General features: G+C 37.7%; 1 protein-coding gene across 4 annotated transcripts in view; it reads left to right on the top strand.

The window, feature by feature from the left end:
* The first annotated feature begins 1,314 nt into the window (after positions 1-1,314).
* Positions 1,315-21,052, top strand: part of XRN1 (5'-3' exoribonuclease 1) — a 63,896-nt gene continuing 44,158 nt past the window's right edge. For all 4 annotated transcript variants that reach the window (XM_082288168.1, XM_082288169.1, XM_082288167.1 and 1 more), the window contains exons 1-24: positions 1,315-1,447; positions 4,043-4,275; positions 5,544-5,641; positions 5,995-6,104; positions 6,226-6,336; positions 6,562-6,644; positions 8,854-8,941; positions 9,070-9,238; positions 9,453-9,520; positions 10,795-10,929; positions 11,894-11,957; positions 12,729-12,834; positions 13,490-13,579; positions 13,736-13,892; positions 14,221-14,340; positions 15,041-15,210; positions 16,020-16,140; positions 16,233-16,331; positions 17,449-17,552; positions 18,047-18,178; positions 19,410-19,572; positions 19,715-19,828; positions 20,299-20,397; positions 20,561-20,676. In XM_082288168.1, coding sequence (XP_082144294.1) covers positions 1,373-1,447; positions 4,043-4,275; positions 5,544-5,641; positions 5,995-6,104; positions 6,226-6,336; positions 6,562-6,644; positions 8,854-8,941; positions 9,070-9,238; positions 9,453-9,520; positions 10,795-10,929; positions 11,894-11,957; positions 12,729-12,834; positions 13,490-13,579; positions 13,736-13,892; positions 14,221-14,340; positions 15,041-15,210; positions 16,020-16,140; positions 16,233-16,331; positions 17,449-17,552; positions 18,047-18,178; positions 19,410-19,572; positions 19,715-19,828; positions 20,299-20,397; positions 20,561-20,676 — 2,825 coding nt within the window. In that variant the 5' untranslated portion in view covers positions 1,315-1,372. The remainder of the gene's footprint in view (positions 1,448-4,042; positions 4,276-5,543; positions 5,642-5,994; positions 6,105-6,225; positions 6,337-6,561; positions 6,645-8,853; positions 8,942-9,069; positions 9,239-9,452; positions 9,521-10,794; positions 10,930-11,893; positions 11,958-12,728; positions 12,835-13,489; positions 13,580-13,735; positions 13,893-14,220; positions 14,341-15,040; positions 15,211-16,019; positions 16,141-16,232; positions 16,332-17,448; positions 17,553-18,046; positions 18,179-19,409; positions 19,573-19,714; positions 19,829-20,298; positions 20,398-20,560; positions 20,677-21,052) is intronic.

Below are 21,052 nucleotides of genomic sequence, written 5' to 3'. Positions count from 1 at the left end.
GAAAGATGCACTCTATAAAGTGCTGTGTATTTTTGTAAACATTTTTCTCATTTAGCTTAGATTAGAAAATATGACAATAAAGTTTAATATTGATATGATGTAGAGTGGTTATTTCAACTTTTCCTACTCGTATTCAGAAGGGCTTTCTAAAAATAGTCTTTCTTTCCAGCAGTAGACTTTTCTTCAGCTTCCTTCCCTGTAGCCCAGCTATGTCTAGGAAAGCTTTTGGGATCTTAAATCTTAGCATGAGTAAACTGGTAAAGTGGTACGATGTTCTGAACCCTTGAGTGCAGTGCTCTAAGAAACCCTCCTGAAGGCCACCACATAGAGCTGGGAGCTGGAGAACCCTGGCAGTGCGGCTGTAATGCCAGGACAGTAGGCAGGTGATTGTACCTGTGACTGTAACATCCCTGTAGGCTCGTGAGAGCTCTGCACAGGCCCTCTTCCCTCCCTTGGAAAAAGCACGGCTCTAGGGAGTGTTTTTCAGACTCCATTTCAGAAAAGGCGTTTTAACACAGACAAGAGTAGACTAAATAAATATGGTTGACAAGCAAATACTAACTTACAGTAATGCTTGCTTTCTAGGCATCCAAATTGTAGGGAAATTAGGGGGGGAGATAGGGAAAAATTATACCCTTTTAACCCACAGTAGGCTATCATTAGAATTTTTGTACGGTGGTTTTGTTTCCGCTATTCTGAGAGACAAACAGTGCTGTTAGGTTTTGATCACAGGCTCACACTGTGGTGTAACGCTCGAGTGTTTGTTCTGTTCAGCTGAAATCCAGAGGTTTGGGAGAGTAAAATAATGGGTTTTGAACTGCTTCTAGGGCGTTTGTTTCTCTGTCGATCTAGTGGGTAATCTAGAAGTGTTGTCACTGTCCCATAAACGTGACGAGTTTTCCTAGTAAAATACTTGGAACATACTACGATCTTTTCCAGTGTGGTGCGTGAATGCTGGCGTTCTGTGGTTTTTCCAGGCTTTATCAGTTTATCGGAGCGCAGAGAGCCGCCCAGGGAGCTGTTGCATCGGGCGTCGCCATCGCGCGGGGAGCAGATTTGCTGCCCGGGGCGCGGAGACGGGGGCCCGGGGGAAGCAGGTCGCACGCGTTCGCTGCGCTCCCAGGCCCTGCGTGCGGGGGACGGCGGTGACGCGGCCAAGGGGCGGGAGCCGGCCCGGGCCCGCCCCGCTCCCGCCCCGGCGCCAGCCCCGCCCCGGCCGGGCCCGCCCCGCTCCGCCGCCGCTCTGTGCCCGCTCGCTCTCGGTGGTGCGGGCGCTCGGCCGCTGTCAGCGCGGCGCGCCGGAAGGAGGGCGGAGCGCGGCCCGCGGTGTTTGGTTCCGGCGGGGCTGTGAGGGTGGCGGAGAGCTGTGGCCATGGGGGTCCCCAAGTTCTACCGGTGGATCTCGGAGCGGTACCCCTGCCTCAGCCAGGTGCTGAAGGAGCATCAGGTGAGCTGGGGACGGAGCGCCGCTGCCTGACACGGGCCCGCCCCGGGGGGGGTGGGGGTCCCGACCGGCCCCTCGGCGGGACGAGGATGGGGGACGAGCGCGCGGGCCTCGTTCCTGGTCGGCCCTGCGGAACCGAGCCCCAGCCCAGGCCGGGTCGCCGACAGTCGGGGCGGCGCAGGGGGGCGGCTGCAGCTCGGCGGGACCCGCCGCTCGGAACGGCCGAAAGTGGTGGGATGGCGGTGGGCGATCGCTGGGGAGCGGGCGAGGGGTTCGGTGCCCCCTGACAGCCTGACTGTCTGGGCCGAGCCCGCCGCTGGCCGGGAATGGCCAGCCCGCGGCGGCTCCCGGCCCGTGGCGGTGCCCGGCTGCCCCGCTGTAACTAGTACAGCCGGGCTCGCTTCCTTGTCTCTGGTTCCCCTCTGCAGCTCCGCGGTGCTGCCTCAGCACCCGGCGGCCTCGCACCCGCGGGGAGCCCAAGGTCGGAGTTTACTCCTTGCTGGGGTCAGAAAAGTTACAGCTGCTGACGGCCAATGGCGCGGTAATGACGAGGGACAGGTTTTACAGCTCCGCTGCGTTTCCTTGTTGTCGCCTGCGTCGGACAGCTTGTGTTAGCAGTTAAACCGGGAAGTATGTTCAAGCCTGGGAAACGAAAGCCGTAAATGATACTTCTGACAGCTGGACAAAGACGTCATATTTTCAGAGATGTCATGTTTGGTACCTGTTGTATACAAGCTTTTCTAATTATCATTTTCAGCTGCTGTCATAGATGTGGTTTCATAGATTGAATAAGGATGTTCTGAGATGGGTTATAATTGAGAGTGTGTTTGAATATTAATACATTGTCCCTAAACACCTGTGATTTTTAAAGATTAAATAGCTGTTATGTCAGTGTAACTAAGATGCCCAGCTCAAGTGATTCCCAGCCCGGATGTTTGGCCTTTCCTGCTAGTTTCAAAGCAGTTTACAAAGCTTAGGTCTTTGCTTATGATTTGTTGGGCTTTACTGAAGTGTTTAATGCTATCTGTGTAGCAAGGCAGCAGCACTGTATGCTGCCTTTCCTGCTGTTTTCTTAGAAGCCTGGGCTGCTCACACATCTTTCAACTTGTGCTGAAGAACTGTGGCAAGCTGAAGAGGCAGCAGTGTCTGCTCTAACCAGGGGGATGGCAGCAGGGGGTGCTGCCCCTTGAAAGAGACAGTTAGAGCTCTTAAGATAAACAGTAAACACCACTTAACTCTTCCAGATCATTTGAATGTACAAACTGACATCTAGAGTAGATGCTAAGAGAAAAAAACAAAAAAACCCACAAGCAAATTAAAAGTCCTGTCTATGTAAAACAGCATTATTGTTAAATCATATTATACCTGTGCTTCTTGAAGAAAACATAGGACTTTTTATGTATTTTGCCTCCATATAAAAGCTTTAGTTTTTGTCTCTTTAAAATGCTGCCTGTGCACTGCCCAGTTGTCTTATCTGAAAGCACTGAGAGCAGTTTGGTTACTGAATTTAACCATGCTAAAGATCATGATGTGCAGCAGAACACTAGTTACAGCACTTGAGTGGGGATCATTCCTGATCCTATTTCTAATTCTTCTCTTCACTATTTCCTCTTTCTAAAACAGTTACATTTCTGTTGCATCTGGAGGATAAATACAAGCCCAACAATGTGCCTTTCAAATTTAGGTAAAGATGTGTCAGCAGCAGTGCCGCAGAAAATTGTAACAAACTAGTTGGCAATGCCTTTTTCCAGTTGTGATGGAGGATTTTTATGAAAAGTCATACTGGGGGGGTTAAGGAGTAGATTTGTTTAATGCCAGGTGCTCTTGTGGTGCATTTTGGTAACACAGAGGTAGTACTGGCCCTTTTGCATCATACATTTAACAGTGTCTCTGTATGTTGCTTATGTACATCTGGGAAGGGGTTTTTTTTTTCCTTTAAAAGTGTGACTGCTACAGATAAGGCTGTTAGAAGAGCAGAGAACTAGAAAGAAAAAGGAGGTCTGTTTGGAAAGTCTGGGTAAGAAGTTGATGTTATCGTTGCAAACTCTCTGCTTTTGGTGCTAATTGCTACTCTCTAGACTCAGGTGCTCACAAGCATAGCTGAAGAGACAGCATGCAGTGGTCAGGGTAGGAACTGCTGAGCAGGGGGAGAATTCTAAAGCTTCTTAGGCCAGGTTTGCTTGGAAATACTGTTGGAAATTGCATACTCAGTTTTGTAGTTTTTGCTGTTTGTAGTGCAGCTGTGAAAGGTTGAATCGATTAAATGTGCAGGCTTATAACATGAAAAAAAATCTTCCTGAAAACAGTGATTTTGGTTGTAGAAGATACAACCTGAGCACAGGGACAAAAGTCCTGAGGTTCCAGAAACAGCCAGGATAGGATAGGAATCTGTTCAGCTGACTTGACTCACGGAAAAAAACAGATTGCATGTGCAGGCAAACCCATACCCAGTCCAGATATTCTTACTCTGCCTGTTGGTGTGCTGGAAGTTCCAGGGAGGTCTTCCCACCTCAGCTCATTTCCAGAGTTCAGTGCTCTCAACTGTGCCTTGGGCAGTGGTTGCATTCACCGAGTTGGTACTAACTGTGGCATTTGTAGATTCCAGAATTCGACAACTTATACCTGGACATGAATGGCATTATACATCAGTGTTCACATCCAAATGATGATGATGTCCACTTCAGAATCTCAGAAGATAAGATTTTTGCCAATATTTTTCACTATTTGGAAGTACTGTTTCGCATTATAAAACCAAGAAAGGTTTTCTTTATGGCAGTTGATGGAGTAGCTCCAAGAGCAAAAATGAATCAGCAGCGTGGGAGACGTTTTAGGTAAGAAAATCAGTTCTGACTCTGTCTTGAGGATAGTAAACACTTAAAAACCCACTTACTTAAATGTGCCATGAAAAGTAAGAGGTTATGAGTGGTTGTGCCTGTGGCAGAAACTTTAATTGAATGAGGGTAACTACCTGTAAAATGTTAAAATCATGATTCCAAAAGGAAAGTTTGCTTGTTACGTAAATTTTTCTCTGTGCGTGTGGTGCGTGGTGACAAGGGGAGCTTTTCCTTATGAAATTTTCTGTGAAATCACTCTGCAGTGGAGCTTGTGCAGATGTTTCCAGATGCTTCATAACCTGTGAGTCTTTGCTATTTATGAATGCTAGTTCTAGATACGCCTTTTTGGTAGCTGTAATGGAAGTCATAGAAAAAATCAAGTTTCTAATGAAACTGATTTCCTGTTGATACCAGTTACTAAGCGAGCTCAGATACAGAGCTACAAGTAAATTAAGAATTACAGTAATGTTTTTGGAGACTTGGAAGCTTTTTTAAGATTGCTGTAAGTAATAAAAGCAGTGGTCACGCAGTACAGGGATGGTGAGTGAAATTTAGAATAAACAAACAGGGGGAAAGGAACAAGAGAAAATATTTTCAAGCAACTCAGTTTTTTGTGTGGTTTAGTTTTTGATGTAATTTTTTCTTTAAGAAATAAAGGAGGTTGATATGAAGAAGAGATTAAGAGTTCTAAATAGAAAATTGAAGTAGAATTGAGAGCCAGACAAAAACCTAAGACTTTGGTGGTTTCTCTACTTCTGATTCAGAAGTGTTTAAGAAATTCTTGGCCAAGAAAGTCTGGAATGATGTTTGTTAGTGTCTCCATTACTGGGCATGATAAATTTTTAGTTCACTCATGACTCCCTTGGAATTCCGCACCTGCTGCTTTGTTTAACTATGTTACAATTTTTGTTCTGGGATAGCATTTTCAGATGTTTAGATACCAAATATTCCCACAGTTTCAACATTAATAGCCATTCATTGTGATCAACCATTGTATGATCACCTTGGTAATCTAAATACTAACTGCATCTGAGTAGTGACAGATTGTCATCATTTCTGTGAAAAAAGTGCTATTTTTAAGCCACCTTAGTTGTATCAGAAATAAGTTCAAACTCTATTCAGGAGTTAAATTCTTTCCTTTTTTATTTTTGAAGCACTTTAAAAAAATCAACTATATTTATTTTGTCAAAAAGCTATACTGAGGATATTAACATTTGAATAAGATGATTCATTCTTTACTCTCTCTCCAATGCTGTTTGTTTCAGATCAGCAAAAGAGGCAGAAGACAAAATAAAAAAAGCGTTGGAAAAGGGAGAAACTCTCCCTACAGAAGCCAGATTCGACTCCAACTGTATTACACCAGGTAAGATAATTTGTCAGGTATTTAAATTCAAGTGTTTATGGTTTTGCATTTGTATTTTGTTAGTATTTTCCTATCTTAAGGCATGTTTTTTTAAAAACTAGAAGATGAAATCAATAAAGCCTTAAGTAAGTTTGTAACAAAAGTTTTAGTAACATTCAGTGGGGTTGGAATACTGTCTCATTCTAGAAATTTTTTAGATTATGATGTAAAAAGTGAAATGTCTTAGAAAAGAAACCAGTCATCCCCTTCATCTCTGGCAGAAGTTTTATTTGTTGGGGTTTTTTTTAATACTTCTGGTATGTAAATGCAAATTAGTGAAAAGCTTTGTTTTTAACTTAGATTTCTGTTTTCAGGAACTGAATTCATGGCCAGATTGAATGAGCATCTTAAGTATTTTGTAAATATGAAGATTTCCACAGACAAATCTTGGCAAGGAATAACAGTCTACTTATCAGGGCATGAGGTCATTATGTTTTCTTACTATCCTATTTTAAATAAATTCTTATTTTATAGAATAATACTTACGGCTGAATTTTTTTGGTGACTTTTTTGGGGTTTTTGTTTCGTTTTGTTTTTGTGTCCAGACTCCAGGGGAAGGTGAGCACAAAATTATGGAGTTCATCAGATCAGAAAAAGCAAAGCCCCATCATGATCCAAACACAAGACACTGTCTCTATGGCTTAGATGCTGATTTGGTATGTGCAACTAAAATAATACAAACAACAGGAATTTGTCAAGTGTGTGTACATCTTTGATGTCTTCCAAAGCTCATAAGGGTTCTAAAATGGTTTGAAAAAAGCGTGTAATTTTGTGTACCTGCAAACTTTTGAATTTGTAATGAAACAGAACACCAAAATTTCTTTATACTGCTTGAAAGCTTTAAAAAAAGTTTCAAAAGTTCTTATATCTCTTTGTAATAGATAATGCTGGGATTAACAAGTCATGAGGCACACTTTGCGCTCTTAAGAGAAGAAGTCAGATTTGGTGGTAAAAAGGCTCAAAGGTGAATAAACTTTGCTCTTATTTTATTTATGATGAAATTAAATCCAAAACATACTGGGTGACTAAAACTGGGTTTGTGTTTGGTGATTTGTTTTTTTTTTTAATTGATTGCATGGTAATTTGATGAAGTCTTAGATTATTCTTTGGGTCAGAAAAGTCATGAAATTAGAGAGATCAGCCTGCTGAATTGTGCATTGGAATTGGTTTACATGAAAAAATGTATGCTGTCAGAACAGCTGATTAAAAAAATCCTTAAAGATTTGGTGTGTTGCACTTTTTTCTTCATGTTATTAATGGAGCAGCCTGGGCTGTATTGACATTGTTTCCATAACTGTGTTATGCAGATACTAACTGTTTAAAATGTATGTATATCTCTGAGGTTTTGTGCATGTAAGTAAATTACTAGAAAAATTACTTAAATAAATTCTCTTAAAATGGCTGAGTAGATGCTCTTATTCAGGGTTTGCTCAATTGAAATAACTTGTGGTCTATAAACAGTCAGAAGAAGGTGACTTGTTCCACAGCCCTGCATGTACATGAAGCTGTTCTGAGAGAATACAGTCATTTGTAACTGTTACTGTGGCTGAGTTCCTTCTTTGAAGGACCTCAAGCATATATTTGGTACATAAAGGGAGAAGATGGGATAGACAGAAATAAACATTTCTGACACTAAAAGGATTTTGGATAACACAGGATTAATTATAAATGTTTAGATAAATGCATAATTTTTGCTAATACAGGAATATATTGCCAAGGACAATATGATGACCATCAGAAATAAGCTTTCTTTTCAGTATTTGCAGTTAATGTTTCACTAATACTCATTGGTAGGTAGTGTTGGCATGCAACCTTATAATATTTTTAAAGACCTTACATCTAATCAATGTAAAACCTTGGATTTTACCTTTCTAAAAAATAAAATAATAAAAAATAAGAGTGTAATTATTTTTTGAGAGATTAATTAGTGAAAGTATGAAATCAAAAGGCAAAGTGTTATTTATTCCACCCCCCCTCCAAGCATTGTTCCATATTGTAGTTTGTGAATAACTTTGCTCATTACAAGAATTTACTTCTGTAAGTTACAGGAATTGTCTTCTGTCAATATTGTCACTTTTATGGATACTTACAGTTGGAAATTTGAAAATCCTAAAAATATATACAAATTAATATCGCTCTGCAATTTTTTTCATTGAGAGAAATTGCTTGTTTTATCAGGTTTTTCAAGTCCAGTGCAATGAAGAGTAAGGGGCAGAATGTCTCTTGTCTTGTAGCATCAACCTGGTTGCCAAGGTTCTTAATGACCAATATGAAAGTTGCATTTAAAATGTGCCACAATTGGTTCTGAAGCCCAGTGTAGCTCAGAGTGTGTCTTACATGAGTTTATCTGAAGACTGCTATCACACACATCTTCCTTACAGGATTATTTCTAAAATCTCCTATTTATGTGTGAATACACTAGTATTTATACTGGTTTGTCGTTGGAGATGGTCTCAGCTAGTTATAGTATCTACAAGATGAAATAGTCCTTTATTAATTTAAAATACATCATTTAGCTCATTAATCTTTTGGTGTAGGTATTAACTGATTTGGGGCTAATGTTGGCTTAGGGTTTTTATGAGTAATTTTTGTGAAGAGAAAAAAGGAAGGCAGAATATGTGTTGGCTACGCCATAAACAACCAGTAGGTTTGTTATTCTTTTAGTACTGCACTGAAGCCACAAAATAATACATACAGAGCATATTTTCAAGTTGAGCATATTCTTCTCTTATATAAAGCATTTCAGAGGACTACACATGTAACCCAGCTGGTTTAGATGTGAATCTGTGTGCTCTGTTCTTTTTCAGACTAGTTAGAAAATACCTTCAAATGTATTTGGCTTGGTGCCAAGTTAGGCTAGTTTGTCTCTTTTTTGAGCAATGGGATAAGGATTTAGGAAATAGTTACTGCAACATGGAACTCCACAAAGCTCTTCTGTAAGTTAGTTCTTCTCCATACAGTCACATCTGGTATTTAGAAGATTCTACTGCAAAATTTTGTAGACCAAACGAGATTAATCCTAAAATAGATTCAGTGAAATGTTTATGTATTATTTCTTCTGTAAAGATACAATCCTAGTAAAATTCTTGGGTTTAGGTAACCATGGACTTACTAATATTAATGTTGAAAGTGTGTTTATAAATAATTAACTTGGTGATTTGAATAATTTACAGAGTATGTGCACCAGAGGAAACCACATTTCATTTACTGCACTTATCACTGATGAGAGAATATATTGATTATGAATTTTCCCCAGTAAAAGTAAGTTCTAATGGATCTGAGATGGGAAAAAAATGTGTGAATGTGTGAAGTCTTTATGCAAAAATGATAATAAAAATTATACTCCTATGTGTTTTTCTTTTTTAATTTTTGGGTTTTTTTCCCCCCAGGACAAGATTTCTTTTGAATATGATATTGAAAGGATAATAGATGATTGGATCTTAATGGGTTTCCTCGTAGGAAATGATTTTATTCCTCATCTACCTCATTTACACATTAATCATGATGCACTGCCGCTACTTTATAGAACATACATGGCTATCTTGCCAGAACTGGGAGGTGAGAAAACTATGTTCAGCTGTGGAAAGTAGGAGCATTAACATTGCTGCATTTGTATTTATTGACCTTTTTTGCCACATTAGAATGTTTAGCATTTACTGCACTTTCCTTAGAGAGGCAGCAAAATTGCATTTTATTATCTGTGGGGCATTTAAATGCAAATTTTAAAATCGTTGAGTTGTTAGTTAAAAAGCACACTTAATTTTCTCAACAGGTTACATCAATGAAAATGGGCATCTGAATTTAGAACGTTTTGAGAAATATCTCACGAGGTTGTCAGATGTAAGTAACTTTTAAATTGCACTGTACAGAATGGTATAGAATGTTGAATTTAAACTCAATATTGTATCCTAAAATCCACCATACTGTTGTTTTAATGAACTGTTAAATGACTGTGTTTTACAGGTGGTTTAATCCGCTGTTCTACCATTGAACAGATGGAATCCAATCAGTTGTTGTCTGATCCTATCATAGCATAAGAGGAAAATGATTGAATCATTTGATCTATGCTTTAGCCAGCATCTTTTAGTACTGCAAGTCAAATGAGGATTCACCAGTAGAATCGTGGTGCTCACTTCCCATTGAATAGTGTGTGGCAGTATCGGGCAAAGCTCGTTAGAGCAGGGTCCCAGTAATGCTAGGGATGTGGGTTCAATCCCTCTAGAGCAGGGTGCCAGTAATGCCAGGGGTGTGGGTTCAATCCCTCTAGAGCAGGGTGCCAGTAATGCCAGGGGTGTGGGTTCAATCCCTCTAGAGCAGGGTGCCAGTAATGCCAGGGGTGTGGGTTCAATCCGTCTAGGACCATTCACTTAACAGTTGGACTCAATGATTCTTGTGGGTCCCTCCCAGCTCAGAATTGTTAGTGATTTCTGTGTGTTCTTAAAGCTGGCTGCAGGCAGTGATGTTCTTTGCTTCCCCTGCTGGTAGTTTCCTGTGGGGTAAGTTGTGTCTGAAGATCTTGGAGGGGAGAATTGTTTGCAAGTTTTTTATGAAGATCACTAGTAAAGAGCAAGGAGCATCTGTGAGAGACAGGTATCAGTGTCGTTAATGAAACAGCTGGTGTACAGGATGTAATCCTGTTAAGTGCCAGTGCAGTAATCCATCCTAGAGATGAGGTAAGGTATAGGCCATACAGAAATGGAAAGGATTAAACCTTCTGCTGAATTTGTAAAGAGAGAAATCATCTGTTGTCCCTGCTTCAGCCCTGTTTTCTGGTTCTTGGATAAAGCTGTGAAAGTGTGGCACAAGGCTGTATTACCCAGACCCTATATATGTACTGCTTCTAGAGTTGATAGTGAACTGTAGGAGTTATTGAGCTCTTGTTTGTTTCCCCTTGCTGCCTTACTGAAAGAAAACAAAAGCTTGGCTGTATGTTACATATTGCTGAGAAACAGGGTTCTTAGTATTAATCTATTTAGCTGTCTCTCTGGGGCAAAATATGTATGTACAGATGACTCTAGATGTAATCTAATGCACATACTAAAAAGACATTGTTAATCTGGCATTCTAAGTTTGACATCCCTCAAATATTTGCAAACTTACTTTAATCTGCACAGTTTGATCGTGAACACTTCAGTGAAGTCTTTGTTGACCTAAAATGGTTTGAAAGTAAAGTGGGCAATAAATACCTCAACGAGGCAGCTGGGATTGCAGCAGAGGAAGCCAGAAAAAATAAACAAAAGAAACAAAAGGTCAGTGTTTTATATGCACAATTTTGGAAATAAGAATGTAACTTTTTGCAAATCAGTAATTTGATCTTAGACAAATTAAGTGGCATAAACCTCTGTGTCAAATTTTTTTTTTTAAACCAGAAAAGATAGTAAATTGTAACAGTTTGCATTTTGGCTGTATGCATTGCTGGTTGCAAGTGATGAAATGGTGAAGTCAGGGTCGGGTGCTCATGATTTTTAAAGTCTTGTAGAACTGTATTTAATGCTTTGCTGTTCCTCAAAAGCAGCAGAACTTAACTTTTTTGTGAGTTACGGTCAAGCCTGCTATGCTTCATAATATTACATTTTAAACCATAGCCTGCTGGAAGTATATATTTCAGATACACTATAGAACTTTCGTGTATGTCTTGGTATTGGCTAACTATTTGAAAACAAACAGAGAAAGAGCAATTTCATTGCTGCAAGCTGTCTCAGATTAGTATTTAACTTGTAATTCTAGATATAACTAATTAATAAGGAACAGCACGTTGTATATATGTGTGTACTACTACAGAACAGTATCTTGTCTCTGCCCCAGTGTCAAGTTCCCCACCACCAATTCCATTGACTGCCATTCACTATATGCCTTTAGCAGGGTGTAGAGTAGCAGGAGAAAATTCCTTTGCATTTAATCTGTCTCTGTATATTGTTATCCTGTTCTTTCTGTACTAAGTAGTTTTGGAAACAGTAGCATTTTGGAACACGAATATTCAGGTATTTTTTTAAAAGTAGTTAACATTTTGAGACTGCTTCTTTTGTCTGATCTGTCCTTTTGGTCTGCTTAAATAATCTTCTGGAAGCAATTTTAAGAGAAGGAAATGGGGTTTATAAGAAATCATAATATTTATACATTTTGATTATAGTATTTTGAGTTGCAGGTTAGATGGTTTTGAATGAGGTCCCTGCATATTAACCTGTATTTTTACATTATCTCAAATCTTAATAGGCTCAGGAAAACTCTATATCTTTGGCTGCTTTAGAAAAAAATGAAGGTGAAGTGACCCCTAAAAGTAAGTGCAAAAAATTTTTCCATACACATTTAACAAAAAACCCCCATGTTAATATGTGTATAGATTTCAAAGAAGTGTAAGAATTGCTTATCAGAGATGGCCTTAATCTGAATGTAAGACTTACGTAGTCAGCAGCTGGGAAGTGGAACTGTTTTGGTGAGAGAGAGTGGGGCTAAAGCTTTAGAGGTGCTTCTTCCCTGACCTGTATTTCCATGATGAGTTAAAGGAATTAATGAAAAAATCTTTGACAATATTATGTGTTTAATAATTTTGTGCATAGGTATTTTCTTATATGGGGGGGGGGGGGGGGACAGATAAACAGATTTTTGTATGGCTTTAGAGTTTTTGGTTGTACTTACATTTTTAAACTCGTTCTACTTGTAGGACATGTTTTTTGCTCATGTTTTGAAATTATTTGTCAAGAATGTATAAATACTACTATATGATATTAGCTTATGTTGCAGAACATAAGTAAATTTTAAAATTAATTTTAATGCTTTCTCAGATTTTTTTCTGTTGGCTTATATTATCTTCTCTGTTCTTGTAATTGGGCTAAAAAGTGGGTTGCCTGTCTTAAAAATTCCAGAATGTCTCTGGGTAAAGATTTTGTTTGATTGTTTCATGTTACTTTCAGTGCAAGGAAGGTGTGAGCACCTATAGCTTTGAATTGCAGAGTAAAGTTAAGAGATTAAGTCAGAAGTGAGTGTTTTCAAACTTTATTGTAGTAGAGAAATCAATGTTAATCCTCTTTTTTCATGACTGGTTTTCCAGCCACTTTGGAAGATGAACCAGAAGATGATGATCTCTTTGAAACTGAGTTTAGGCAATACAAAAGAACTTACTACATGACAAAAATGGGTGTAGAAGTAGTGTCTGAGTAAGTTTATGCTTCTTTCCCCCCCACCCCAAATGCTGAAGACAAGTCTTTGTAGATATGTATTAGAGACATACATTTGTAAATATGCATTAGAGACTATTTACAAGGGTGTGTAGTGACAGGACAAGGCATAATGGCTTCAAAGTGAAAAGGAGCAGGTTTACGTTAGATATTAAGGAAGAAATATTTTACTGGGAGGGTGGTGAGGCACTGGAGCAGGTTGCCCAGAGGAGTTGTGGATGTCCCATCCATGGAAGTGTTCAAGGCCAGGTTGAGTGGGACTTTGAGCAGTCTGGTCTATGGAAGGTGTCCCTGCCCATGGCAGGGAGTTGGAACTAGATGATCTGTAAGGTCTGTTCCAATCCCAAACGTACTGTGATTCTAACACAAGACAGAATATTCATCATATGTCAAAAGTAGAGAATACATGGCAGAGTAGTGCAGTGGTGATGATTTTGTTTAATGCAACAGGAGCTGTGAGTCAAGTTTTCTGTAATAAGTATTTGAGGACCAGGAGGAAATGAATCTAGAAAATCATGGTATTATTATGTTCCCAAAATGTTCTATCTTCATTCCTGTGTATAAGGTGCTAAGTACGTTTTATGTACCTGTGAAAATGAGAAAACCAATAAGTATCTTTCCTTTTTCTTTTAAGTGCCTTCTTGGCTGATCAAGCTGAATGTTATGTCCAGGCAATACAGTGGATTTTGCATTATTATTACCATGGAGTTCAATCGTGGAGCTGGTAAGAAAAAACATTAAATGAGAAACTTCTGAAAGATAGAGTGATATTTCACTTCGTATGCTGGGAGCATTTAATGTAGTTTGGTTTGTTTCTGATCTGTGAACATTGCTGTGCTGTAATTAAGTTAAGTAACTTAGGGGGTTTTTTAACCTGCAGGTATTACCCTTATCATTATGCACCTTACCTGTCAGATATTCACAACATCAGTGAATTCAAAATCAAATTTGAATTGGGAAAACCTTTCATGCCATTTGAACAGCTTCTTGCTGTACTTCCAGCAGCTAGCAAAGATCTGCTACCTAAATGCTACCAGGTAGGATATAGAATTAAATTTCATTATCTATGTACTGCTTACTCATTGTCTGCTTTATTGTATTTTACTCTTTTAATGATGTTTTTACATGTCTTGTTAATGATATTCTGCTCTACATTCTAGATGTATGGTTAAATATTCTACTTGTTACTGTATTTAGTACGTTGTAAAGTTAGTAATAAATACAAAATTTTTTATTTGCTAAGCAATTTCCAACTAGGGCAGTTAAGTGTTTCATTCCTTTACGGCCTTTAATTGGTTTTAATACCAGCCTTCCTACAATTAATGCTAAATTGCCTTTGATGTAAACTCTATTGTATCTTTCTAGCATTTGATGACTAGTCAAGACTCTCCTATTATAGAATATTATCCACCTGATTTTAAAACTGACCTAAATGGTAAACAGCAGGAATGGGAAGCTGTAGTACTAATCCCGTTTATTGATGAGGTAAGTTCTTTCAGCATCTGCTGTCCATAAAAGCTGCATAACAAGACTACCAAATTTCTCAATTAATCAACAATTAGACATGCGATTAAGTGCAAGTTTAAATTAATACTTGATAAGATCGCAGAAAAATATAAATGTTTGCTGCTTGGGGAGTAAGTCTAGATTAAGTTACCACAAGCAAAGTTAGTTTCAGGTGGCAGAAGTCCTCAGTAAGGGCTGTGGGCTTGGTGTTGTTAAAATTTTTAATCAGCTGTTCAAATATTTTGGTTCAGATTCTTTGAGAAAAATATTCTTTTCCTATGTACATATAAAAATACAGAAGATCTGTTGGTAAAATAAAAGAAAGACTTGGAAAAAAGAAAGTATTTTTGCAGGAAATCTCTTCACTTGAACACCAGTAATAAGAAGGCATTAATGGAGAGAAAAAAAATAGTACTTTCCTTTTGCATATAGGATAACAGTATTAGGTAAGGCTACCCTTTGGAAATAGGCTTTCAGAGAGATGATCTTTATTCTCCAAAGCCATTCCATGGTAATTGTTCAGAGAGCACTTTTGTCAGGGACATGAGGAAGGGTGAGGCTGCAATTGGAAAATGAGCACATTGGGTATCTGGACTTCCCAGGTTACTTTCTCAGTGTAAATGTTTCCATGCTAATTTTTGTTGCCAGTTTCACATGTGCTAATTTCTCTAAAATTTAGAAGCGACTGCTGCAGGCCATGGAATCCTGTAATAAGGGCCTAAAAGAAGAGGAGAAACGAAGAAACACTCACAGTGCTTGCTTAATGTACTGGTATGACAAAGATGCTGAGTTCCAGTACCTCTCACCATGGCCCGAGAAATTCCCTGCAATAGAACGATGTCACACGAGGTAACACTGGCATAACTATTTTAAAGTAAGCTAAAAGTAGTTGGAGGACTTTTATTAACATTTTAACCAAACCTTGCATGTGCCAGTCTATACATTGAGAAATGAAAGTTACTGAATTAGATGTTGCCTGCTTTGGATGGCACAGTAAAAGTATTGTCCCTTCAGATGTTACTTTGCAAAACAGATGAACCAATGCTAAGTCGTCAAGAACAATCTAGGATATTACTAAACTTTGTGTGACAGAGGATGAAAGACTGGTACAAATATCTGATAAATAATGATCATTTATTGGCATGCTAATTCCAGAGTATTTTTTTTTTTCAAATGTAAACATTTGGATCCAGTGCAGAGTTTAACCCAAGTTTGTTTTTCACCACCTTCTCAACGAAAGTAGCCAGCTTGATTTCACACAGACTGAAGATGAAATGGAAACATAACCTTAATAGTAGTCAAAGCAGAATAGAGGAGGAATGCCTGTTGCTGGATTACAGTCAGTAAAGAATGGATAGTTGTGAAGATGGATGATACCATATGGAACCATTGCTAGTTAGAATTTGGTAATAACAATTACTTAAATAAAATAGTGAGTTTGGCATTTATGCTAAAGTTTTGTCTTTTTCCTAATGAGTAGGCTCTTTGCAGCAGTAGTATGGGGCTTTTTGTAGTCCTTTCTATATATTCCAAGTGACATAAATTAGTTGCCGGAAAGCAAAGGGTTTGTCTATTAATGAGTATTTGAATGAGTAGTGAGATTTTCTAGAGCTGAAGGTCAATCAACATGAGCAAATGTTGTGCAACTTATTTTTTAGGTATAAAACAATACCTTTGGATGCTTGGCATGTAGAGATAACCCACAATAAGATAACTAAAATCAACAAGAGTGCATTATATTTTTGTGGATTTCCTACTTTAAAGCACATTAAACATAAGGTAAAAGATTTTCCTTTTCCAACATTTCAATTGTATTTAGCAGCTAACTATGTAAGAACTCAACTTTTATGCGATGTTTTGTTTTTACCCAGTTCTATCTTAAAAAAAGTGGTGTACAGGTGTTTCAGCAAAGCAGCCATGGAGAGAACATGATATTAGAAATCATAGTTGATGAGAACTCAAAAGACCAGGTAAGCATTCAGCTCCTAACAAAAGACCAAAACCTAACAAAAACCAAGACAAAAAAAACCCCCACAGCTGGACCAAAACTTATTAAAAAGACTGAATTTGTTAAATAGTCAGATTTGAAGTGTTAAAATGCTAAATTTATGTGAGAAACAGTCTAGAATTTTGTGTATCTGCTAAAACGCTTACATTTTTCCAGACTTCACAATATGAAATGTCAGTCTCCTTCATTGAGTTTCTGGCCTGTCTCTGTGGTAGCATTTAGATGTTCTTGGGTAAGGAGCTGGTGGCTAATTAATGGTATAAATGCAAGGAGTGGTCTCCAGACCAGTGTTGTTTGCCTTTTGTGTAACTAAATAGATGACCACTTAAAAAGAAAAAGTGTTTCCTTTTTATCAACAAAGCTGACTTAACACCTTCCACTCTAATGAGGGTGTTTGATAGAGAGAGGAGTCAAAGTGGCAAATGACAAGTGCAGAAAAGAAAAGAGTTTCAGAGAAAAATAAATAAAAGCAGGAAAGGAGAGAGGAGGAAGATGATACAATGTGATATGATACGATGCAATAGATACAATTTTACAGTAGAGAGATAGGAAGAGTTGCATATTCAAGATACATGGCAAGAAAAACTAAATAAGCCCAAATAATATTAAAAAATAGCAGAAACTCATTAGAAAAACAGAACATAATGTGAGACTAAAATTACAGATGCTAGCAAAGTCATAGACATATATGTTGTTCCTTTTTTTCAGTGAGATAAATAAATAAAATATATGGTACAAAATATTTCAGTAATCTCAAATTGTCATTTTGTTCATTGTGTCCCAGAGACACAAGTAGTTCTATGTGATTTAACAAAATAAGTACTCAGGAAGCTTATATCAGACACATAAATCAGCCCAGGTCTTCCAAGAAGCACATGCAACATGTTAAGAGCCACACTTTTAGTCAGGGATTATGTAATCTGTATCAAATATATTTTAATAAGATAAGATTTTTATTGTGCAACAAAACCCATTATTTAACTACTGTAGTCTTTATTTCAAAACTAGTTTGAAAATACTATTTAAAAATCTTTTAATATGTTAAACAATTAGTAATAAAACTTCTGGGTTTTTTCCAGATGGTAGAAAATGTTGCCAGTTTGATACTTGGAAAGAGGGTTTTTGTTAACTGGCCCCACCTTGAAGAAGCCAGAGTTGTTGCAGTGTCAGATGGAGAAACTAAGTAAGAGTTACCTGATACATAGTTCTTTGTTGTTTTACTGGTTTTTCTCAAATTAAGTTCCTTGGACTGCACAGAAATTTTGGTTTTATTGTAAAAGTAACAACAAATTAGTCCAGATGTAACAAAGGCTGCTTGGTGAAGAATGTTTAACATTGTTCTGAGATTGGGTTGCCTCTGTAGCAGTCTAGTCTTTCACTCTTTTGCTATAGATGTAGATGCTTGGGAGAGTTCCTTCTTAGTTTTGAGGGAAAAATGGATGCACAGAAATCCACATGTGAACATTCCTTTAAAATCCTTCTTTCAGCACATGTACTGGTATTTTTTATGAAATCCATGCTATGTGGCCTGTTGTGGAAGGGATGGAGAAAATTGTGCTGCAAGTCTTCCACATCTTTAACAAGTCATTTCTAACAATTTTAAGTTTTGCTCACAATTGGTTATGTCTAGGTTAATCTTATTTGGTTAAATTTCCTACCTGTGGTAATATTCTCAAGGTTTTATTTGGAAGAACCACATGGCACACAGAAGCTTTACATGGGAAATGCAGTGCCCCCAACTAAAGTGGCTTATGTTGGAGATAAGGAACAAAGCATGTGGATAAAAGAAGTTCAAGGCATTTCAGAGCAGTAAGTAATTTCAAAAGTTAAAGTGTAGCTTTGCATTTTATGTCTTAGCTGTGTTTTGTTCCTGTATTACAGACCTAAGTAGCACAGAAGAGCTGCTGCATACTTGATGATAAAGGTTAATCAAGTCTGCTTAAATTTAAAACAACAACATAAAAGAGCTTATATTGAAATTTCAGAATATATGGAGTCAGTCCTGAGGTAACTAAAGTTAGATGCTGTTACAAAAGAACTCTCAAATGAATGAGTTTCAGTATTTATTCTCCCTCTCAATTTTCTGTTCTGGTGTTAGCAATCTTCGGTTGTAGGAAGTTTGTAGAATGAATACAGTATCAACTTACAACTCAAATGGCTTAGCATTGTTAAATTTAAATACAGCTCTTGCTCTTCTAAAGTGTGGGTCTCAGTAGACTATAACTGAGTTACAGTAGTTTTGATGCCTTTTTGCTGGTCTTAAAATCACGAGCCGGACACAGGTGATAAAAAGGGGTTACCTTTGTAAGGATGCTTAGGTGGCACAGCACGCTAGATGGAAAATGCCTGAAGATGCACCCATAACTTAAAGCACATACAATTTTTATATGTGTAGCAAATTAGCATAACTGACAAGAACCTTCAATTAGAGATATAAGTGATGAAATAATTCCCTCCCCCAGTTCAACCCTTTCTGAAATCCCCCTTAGATAGGAGCTAAACTTTGTTTATGAAAATGTGTCTTGGAGAGCTGGTTTCAACCTTGGCTTCCCAGAGAATCTAACCTTGGACCCCCAGCTTGGAGCCGCTGGGGAATTTATTTTGTCTTTCTGTCTTAACAGAGTAGGTAAAACACTAGCTACGAATACTGTGATAGACTACAGAGCTACACATGTATATGTGAAGAATATAGAGAAGGTATAAAAGCAAAAAGGCAAAAATCAATTCAGCATCAGTTTGGCATTTCATTATCTATCATTCGAGTAACCTGATTTAATTACCCCTAACCCTTCCACTGTAAAGACTAAATGTGCTTAAATTAATACTCTGAGCTCTGTAGTGATGGCTGTGCAACAGTGGGTAAGCAGTTGGTTAAGACATTTATTCTGGATATTTTTTGTAAAATAAGAAGAAAACCATTAGAATCCTTCTTTAAAGAGGTTTTTTTACTTTATTTATTTTTACTTCAATAAATTTATTCTACCCTCTTGGTTCAGTTCTGTTTATTGTAATCAAGCTAAATGTTCTGCTTTGCATTCAGGTACCAGAGAAGGAAAGGAATATTTATCCATGAAACATCAATAGTTGTATATGCTCAGTTACTCACTGGTAATAGATATCAACTAAACCAAAATGGAGAAGTTTATTTGGAGAAGCAGTGGTCTAAACAAGTTCTTCCTTTTGTGTACCAAACAGTTGTCAAGGTAAATATACAAGTTCAGTATCTTCTTTGAATTATATCAAACTCAGAATATGTTTTAAACTGTCTATTTAATACAAACTTTTAAATTATTCTGTTGGAACTGAATGATATTTAAGATTATCAATATTGTCTTTTTCATGTAGGATATCAAAGCCTTTGACTCTCGTTTTTCAAACATCAGAACTCTGGATGATTTGTTTCCTCCTGGAAGTACAGCCTTCATGCTGGGATCTCCTTACTATGGCTGCATGGGAGAAGTTAGTTCCAGTAATTTCATAATTTTTCCCTGCAGATTTTTTTTTTTTTTTTTTTGCGAACCTAAAATAATCTAAGATGTTGTGTGACAGTAGCAGCCATTTGCTGGCTAAAATTTTAAATCTAGGATTCCCTGGTGGTTTAGTCTGAGAAAGAGAGGGATCTTCTGTTTTCCCTGTCCTTGTTATTTATAAACTTGAATGCTGGATTATTTTGATTAGTTATTTGGGATAATACATAAATTTCCCATTTTTTGCTATTTTCAGTCATGAATTCCTTTGATTTAATACTGAATGATTGGCTCTATGAGGAAGGAATGTACAGGTCAAGGCAGGGTGATGAATCCCAAAGTATCTCTGTGCTTACTGCAGCAAAATTGTTGATAAAGTAGACATGAGGTTTGTTATCCAAAAACTGCTGTTTTTAAATAGCATTTCTACAGCATTTTTAATGTATTGTCTTTCTCTCCAAGGTTCACGATTCACATGATGTGATTCCAGAAGGTAGAATCCGGGTAGTTTTTAATATTCCGTGTGAACCCCAGCTTGATACTTTAATACAGAACCAGCATGTGAGTGCTTCTGCTTTTCTAGTAAAAGCTTAAACAATGTATAAAATAGATTTTGCAGTGGTAAATGTCTCTAAGGGATGTTTCCATATCATTCATTTGCCCTTTGTATAAAAATCCTTGTCCTTTAGGCATTGCCAATATGTTTTGTTTGTTTGTTTTAAAGAAATATTCTGTGAAATACAATCCTGCATATATTTTGGCCAGCCGTCTTGGAGTAAGTGGATATCTTGTCTCCAGATTTACAGGGAGTATCTTTATTGGAAGAGGATCAAAGAAGAAGTAAGTTCTCTTTGTGAATTTTGACTGTAGGGACACTTCTAAATTCTGCTATAACTCTACAAAATTTTTGCTGTGCTTAAGTCCTGCTTTTATTAAGTGTACACTATTTTGTGATGTGAAGCTTTCTTTGAAGTATATTTGCTGTTAACTAAGTTGATATGCATTGCTTTTTCTCTATCAGAAACATGTTTTAAATTTTTGTTTACTGGACAGGTCTGTTTACTTTCATATTGTAGCTAGACATAAAATTGACTTTTCCTGGTTAGCTATTAGCAAAATTCAATTAGGAGTTTAAACTGACTTTGCCACATTGAGAATAAAAAAGTGGAATTGGGATCTAATTTCATTGTACTTACTACTGCTATATAAAGGGAGA

Source organism: Coloeus monedula (genome assembly GCF_965178545.1).
Source record: "Coloeus monedula genome assembly, chromosome: 10".
In the NCBI taxonomy this organism is placed as follows: Eukaryota; Metazoa; Chordata; class Aves; order Passeriformes; family Corvidae; genus Coloeus; species Coloeus monedula.
The sequence above is the reverse complement of the archived record's forward strand: the minus strand, read 5'-3'. Positions and strand labels throughout refer to the sequence as shown.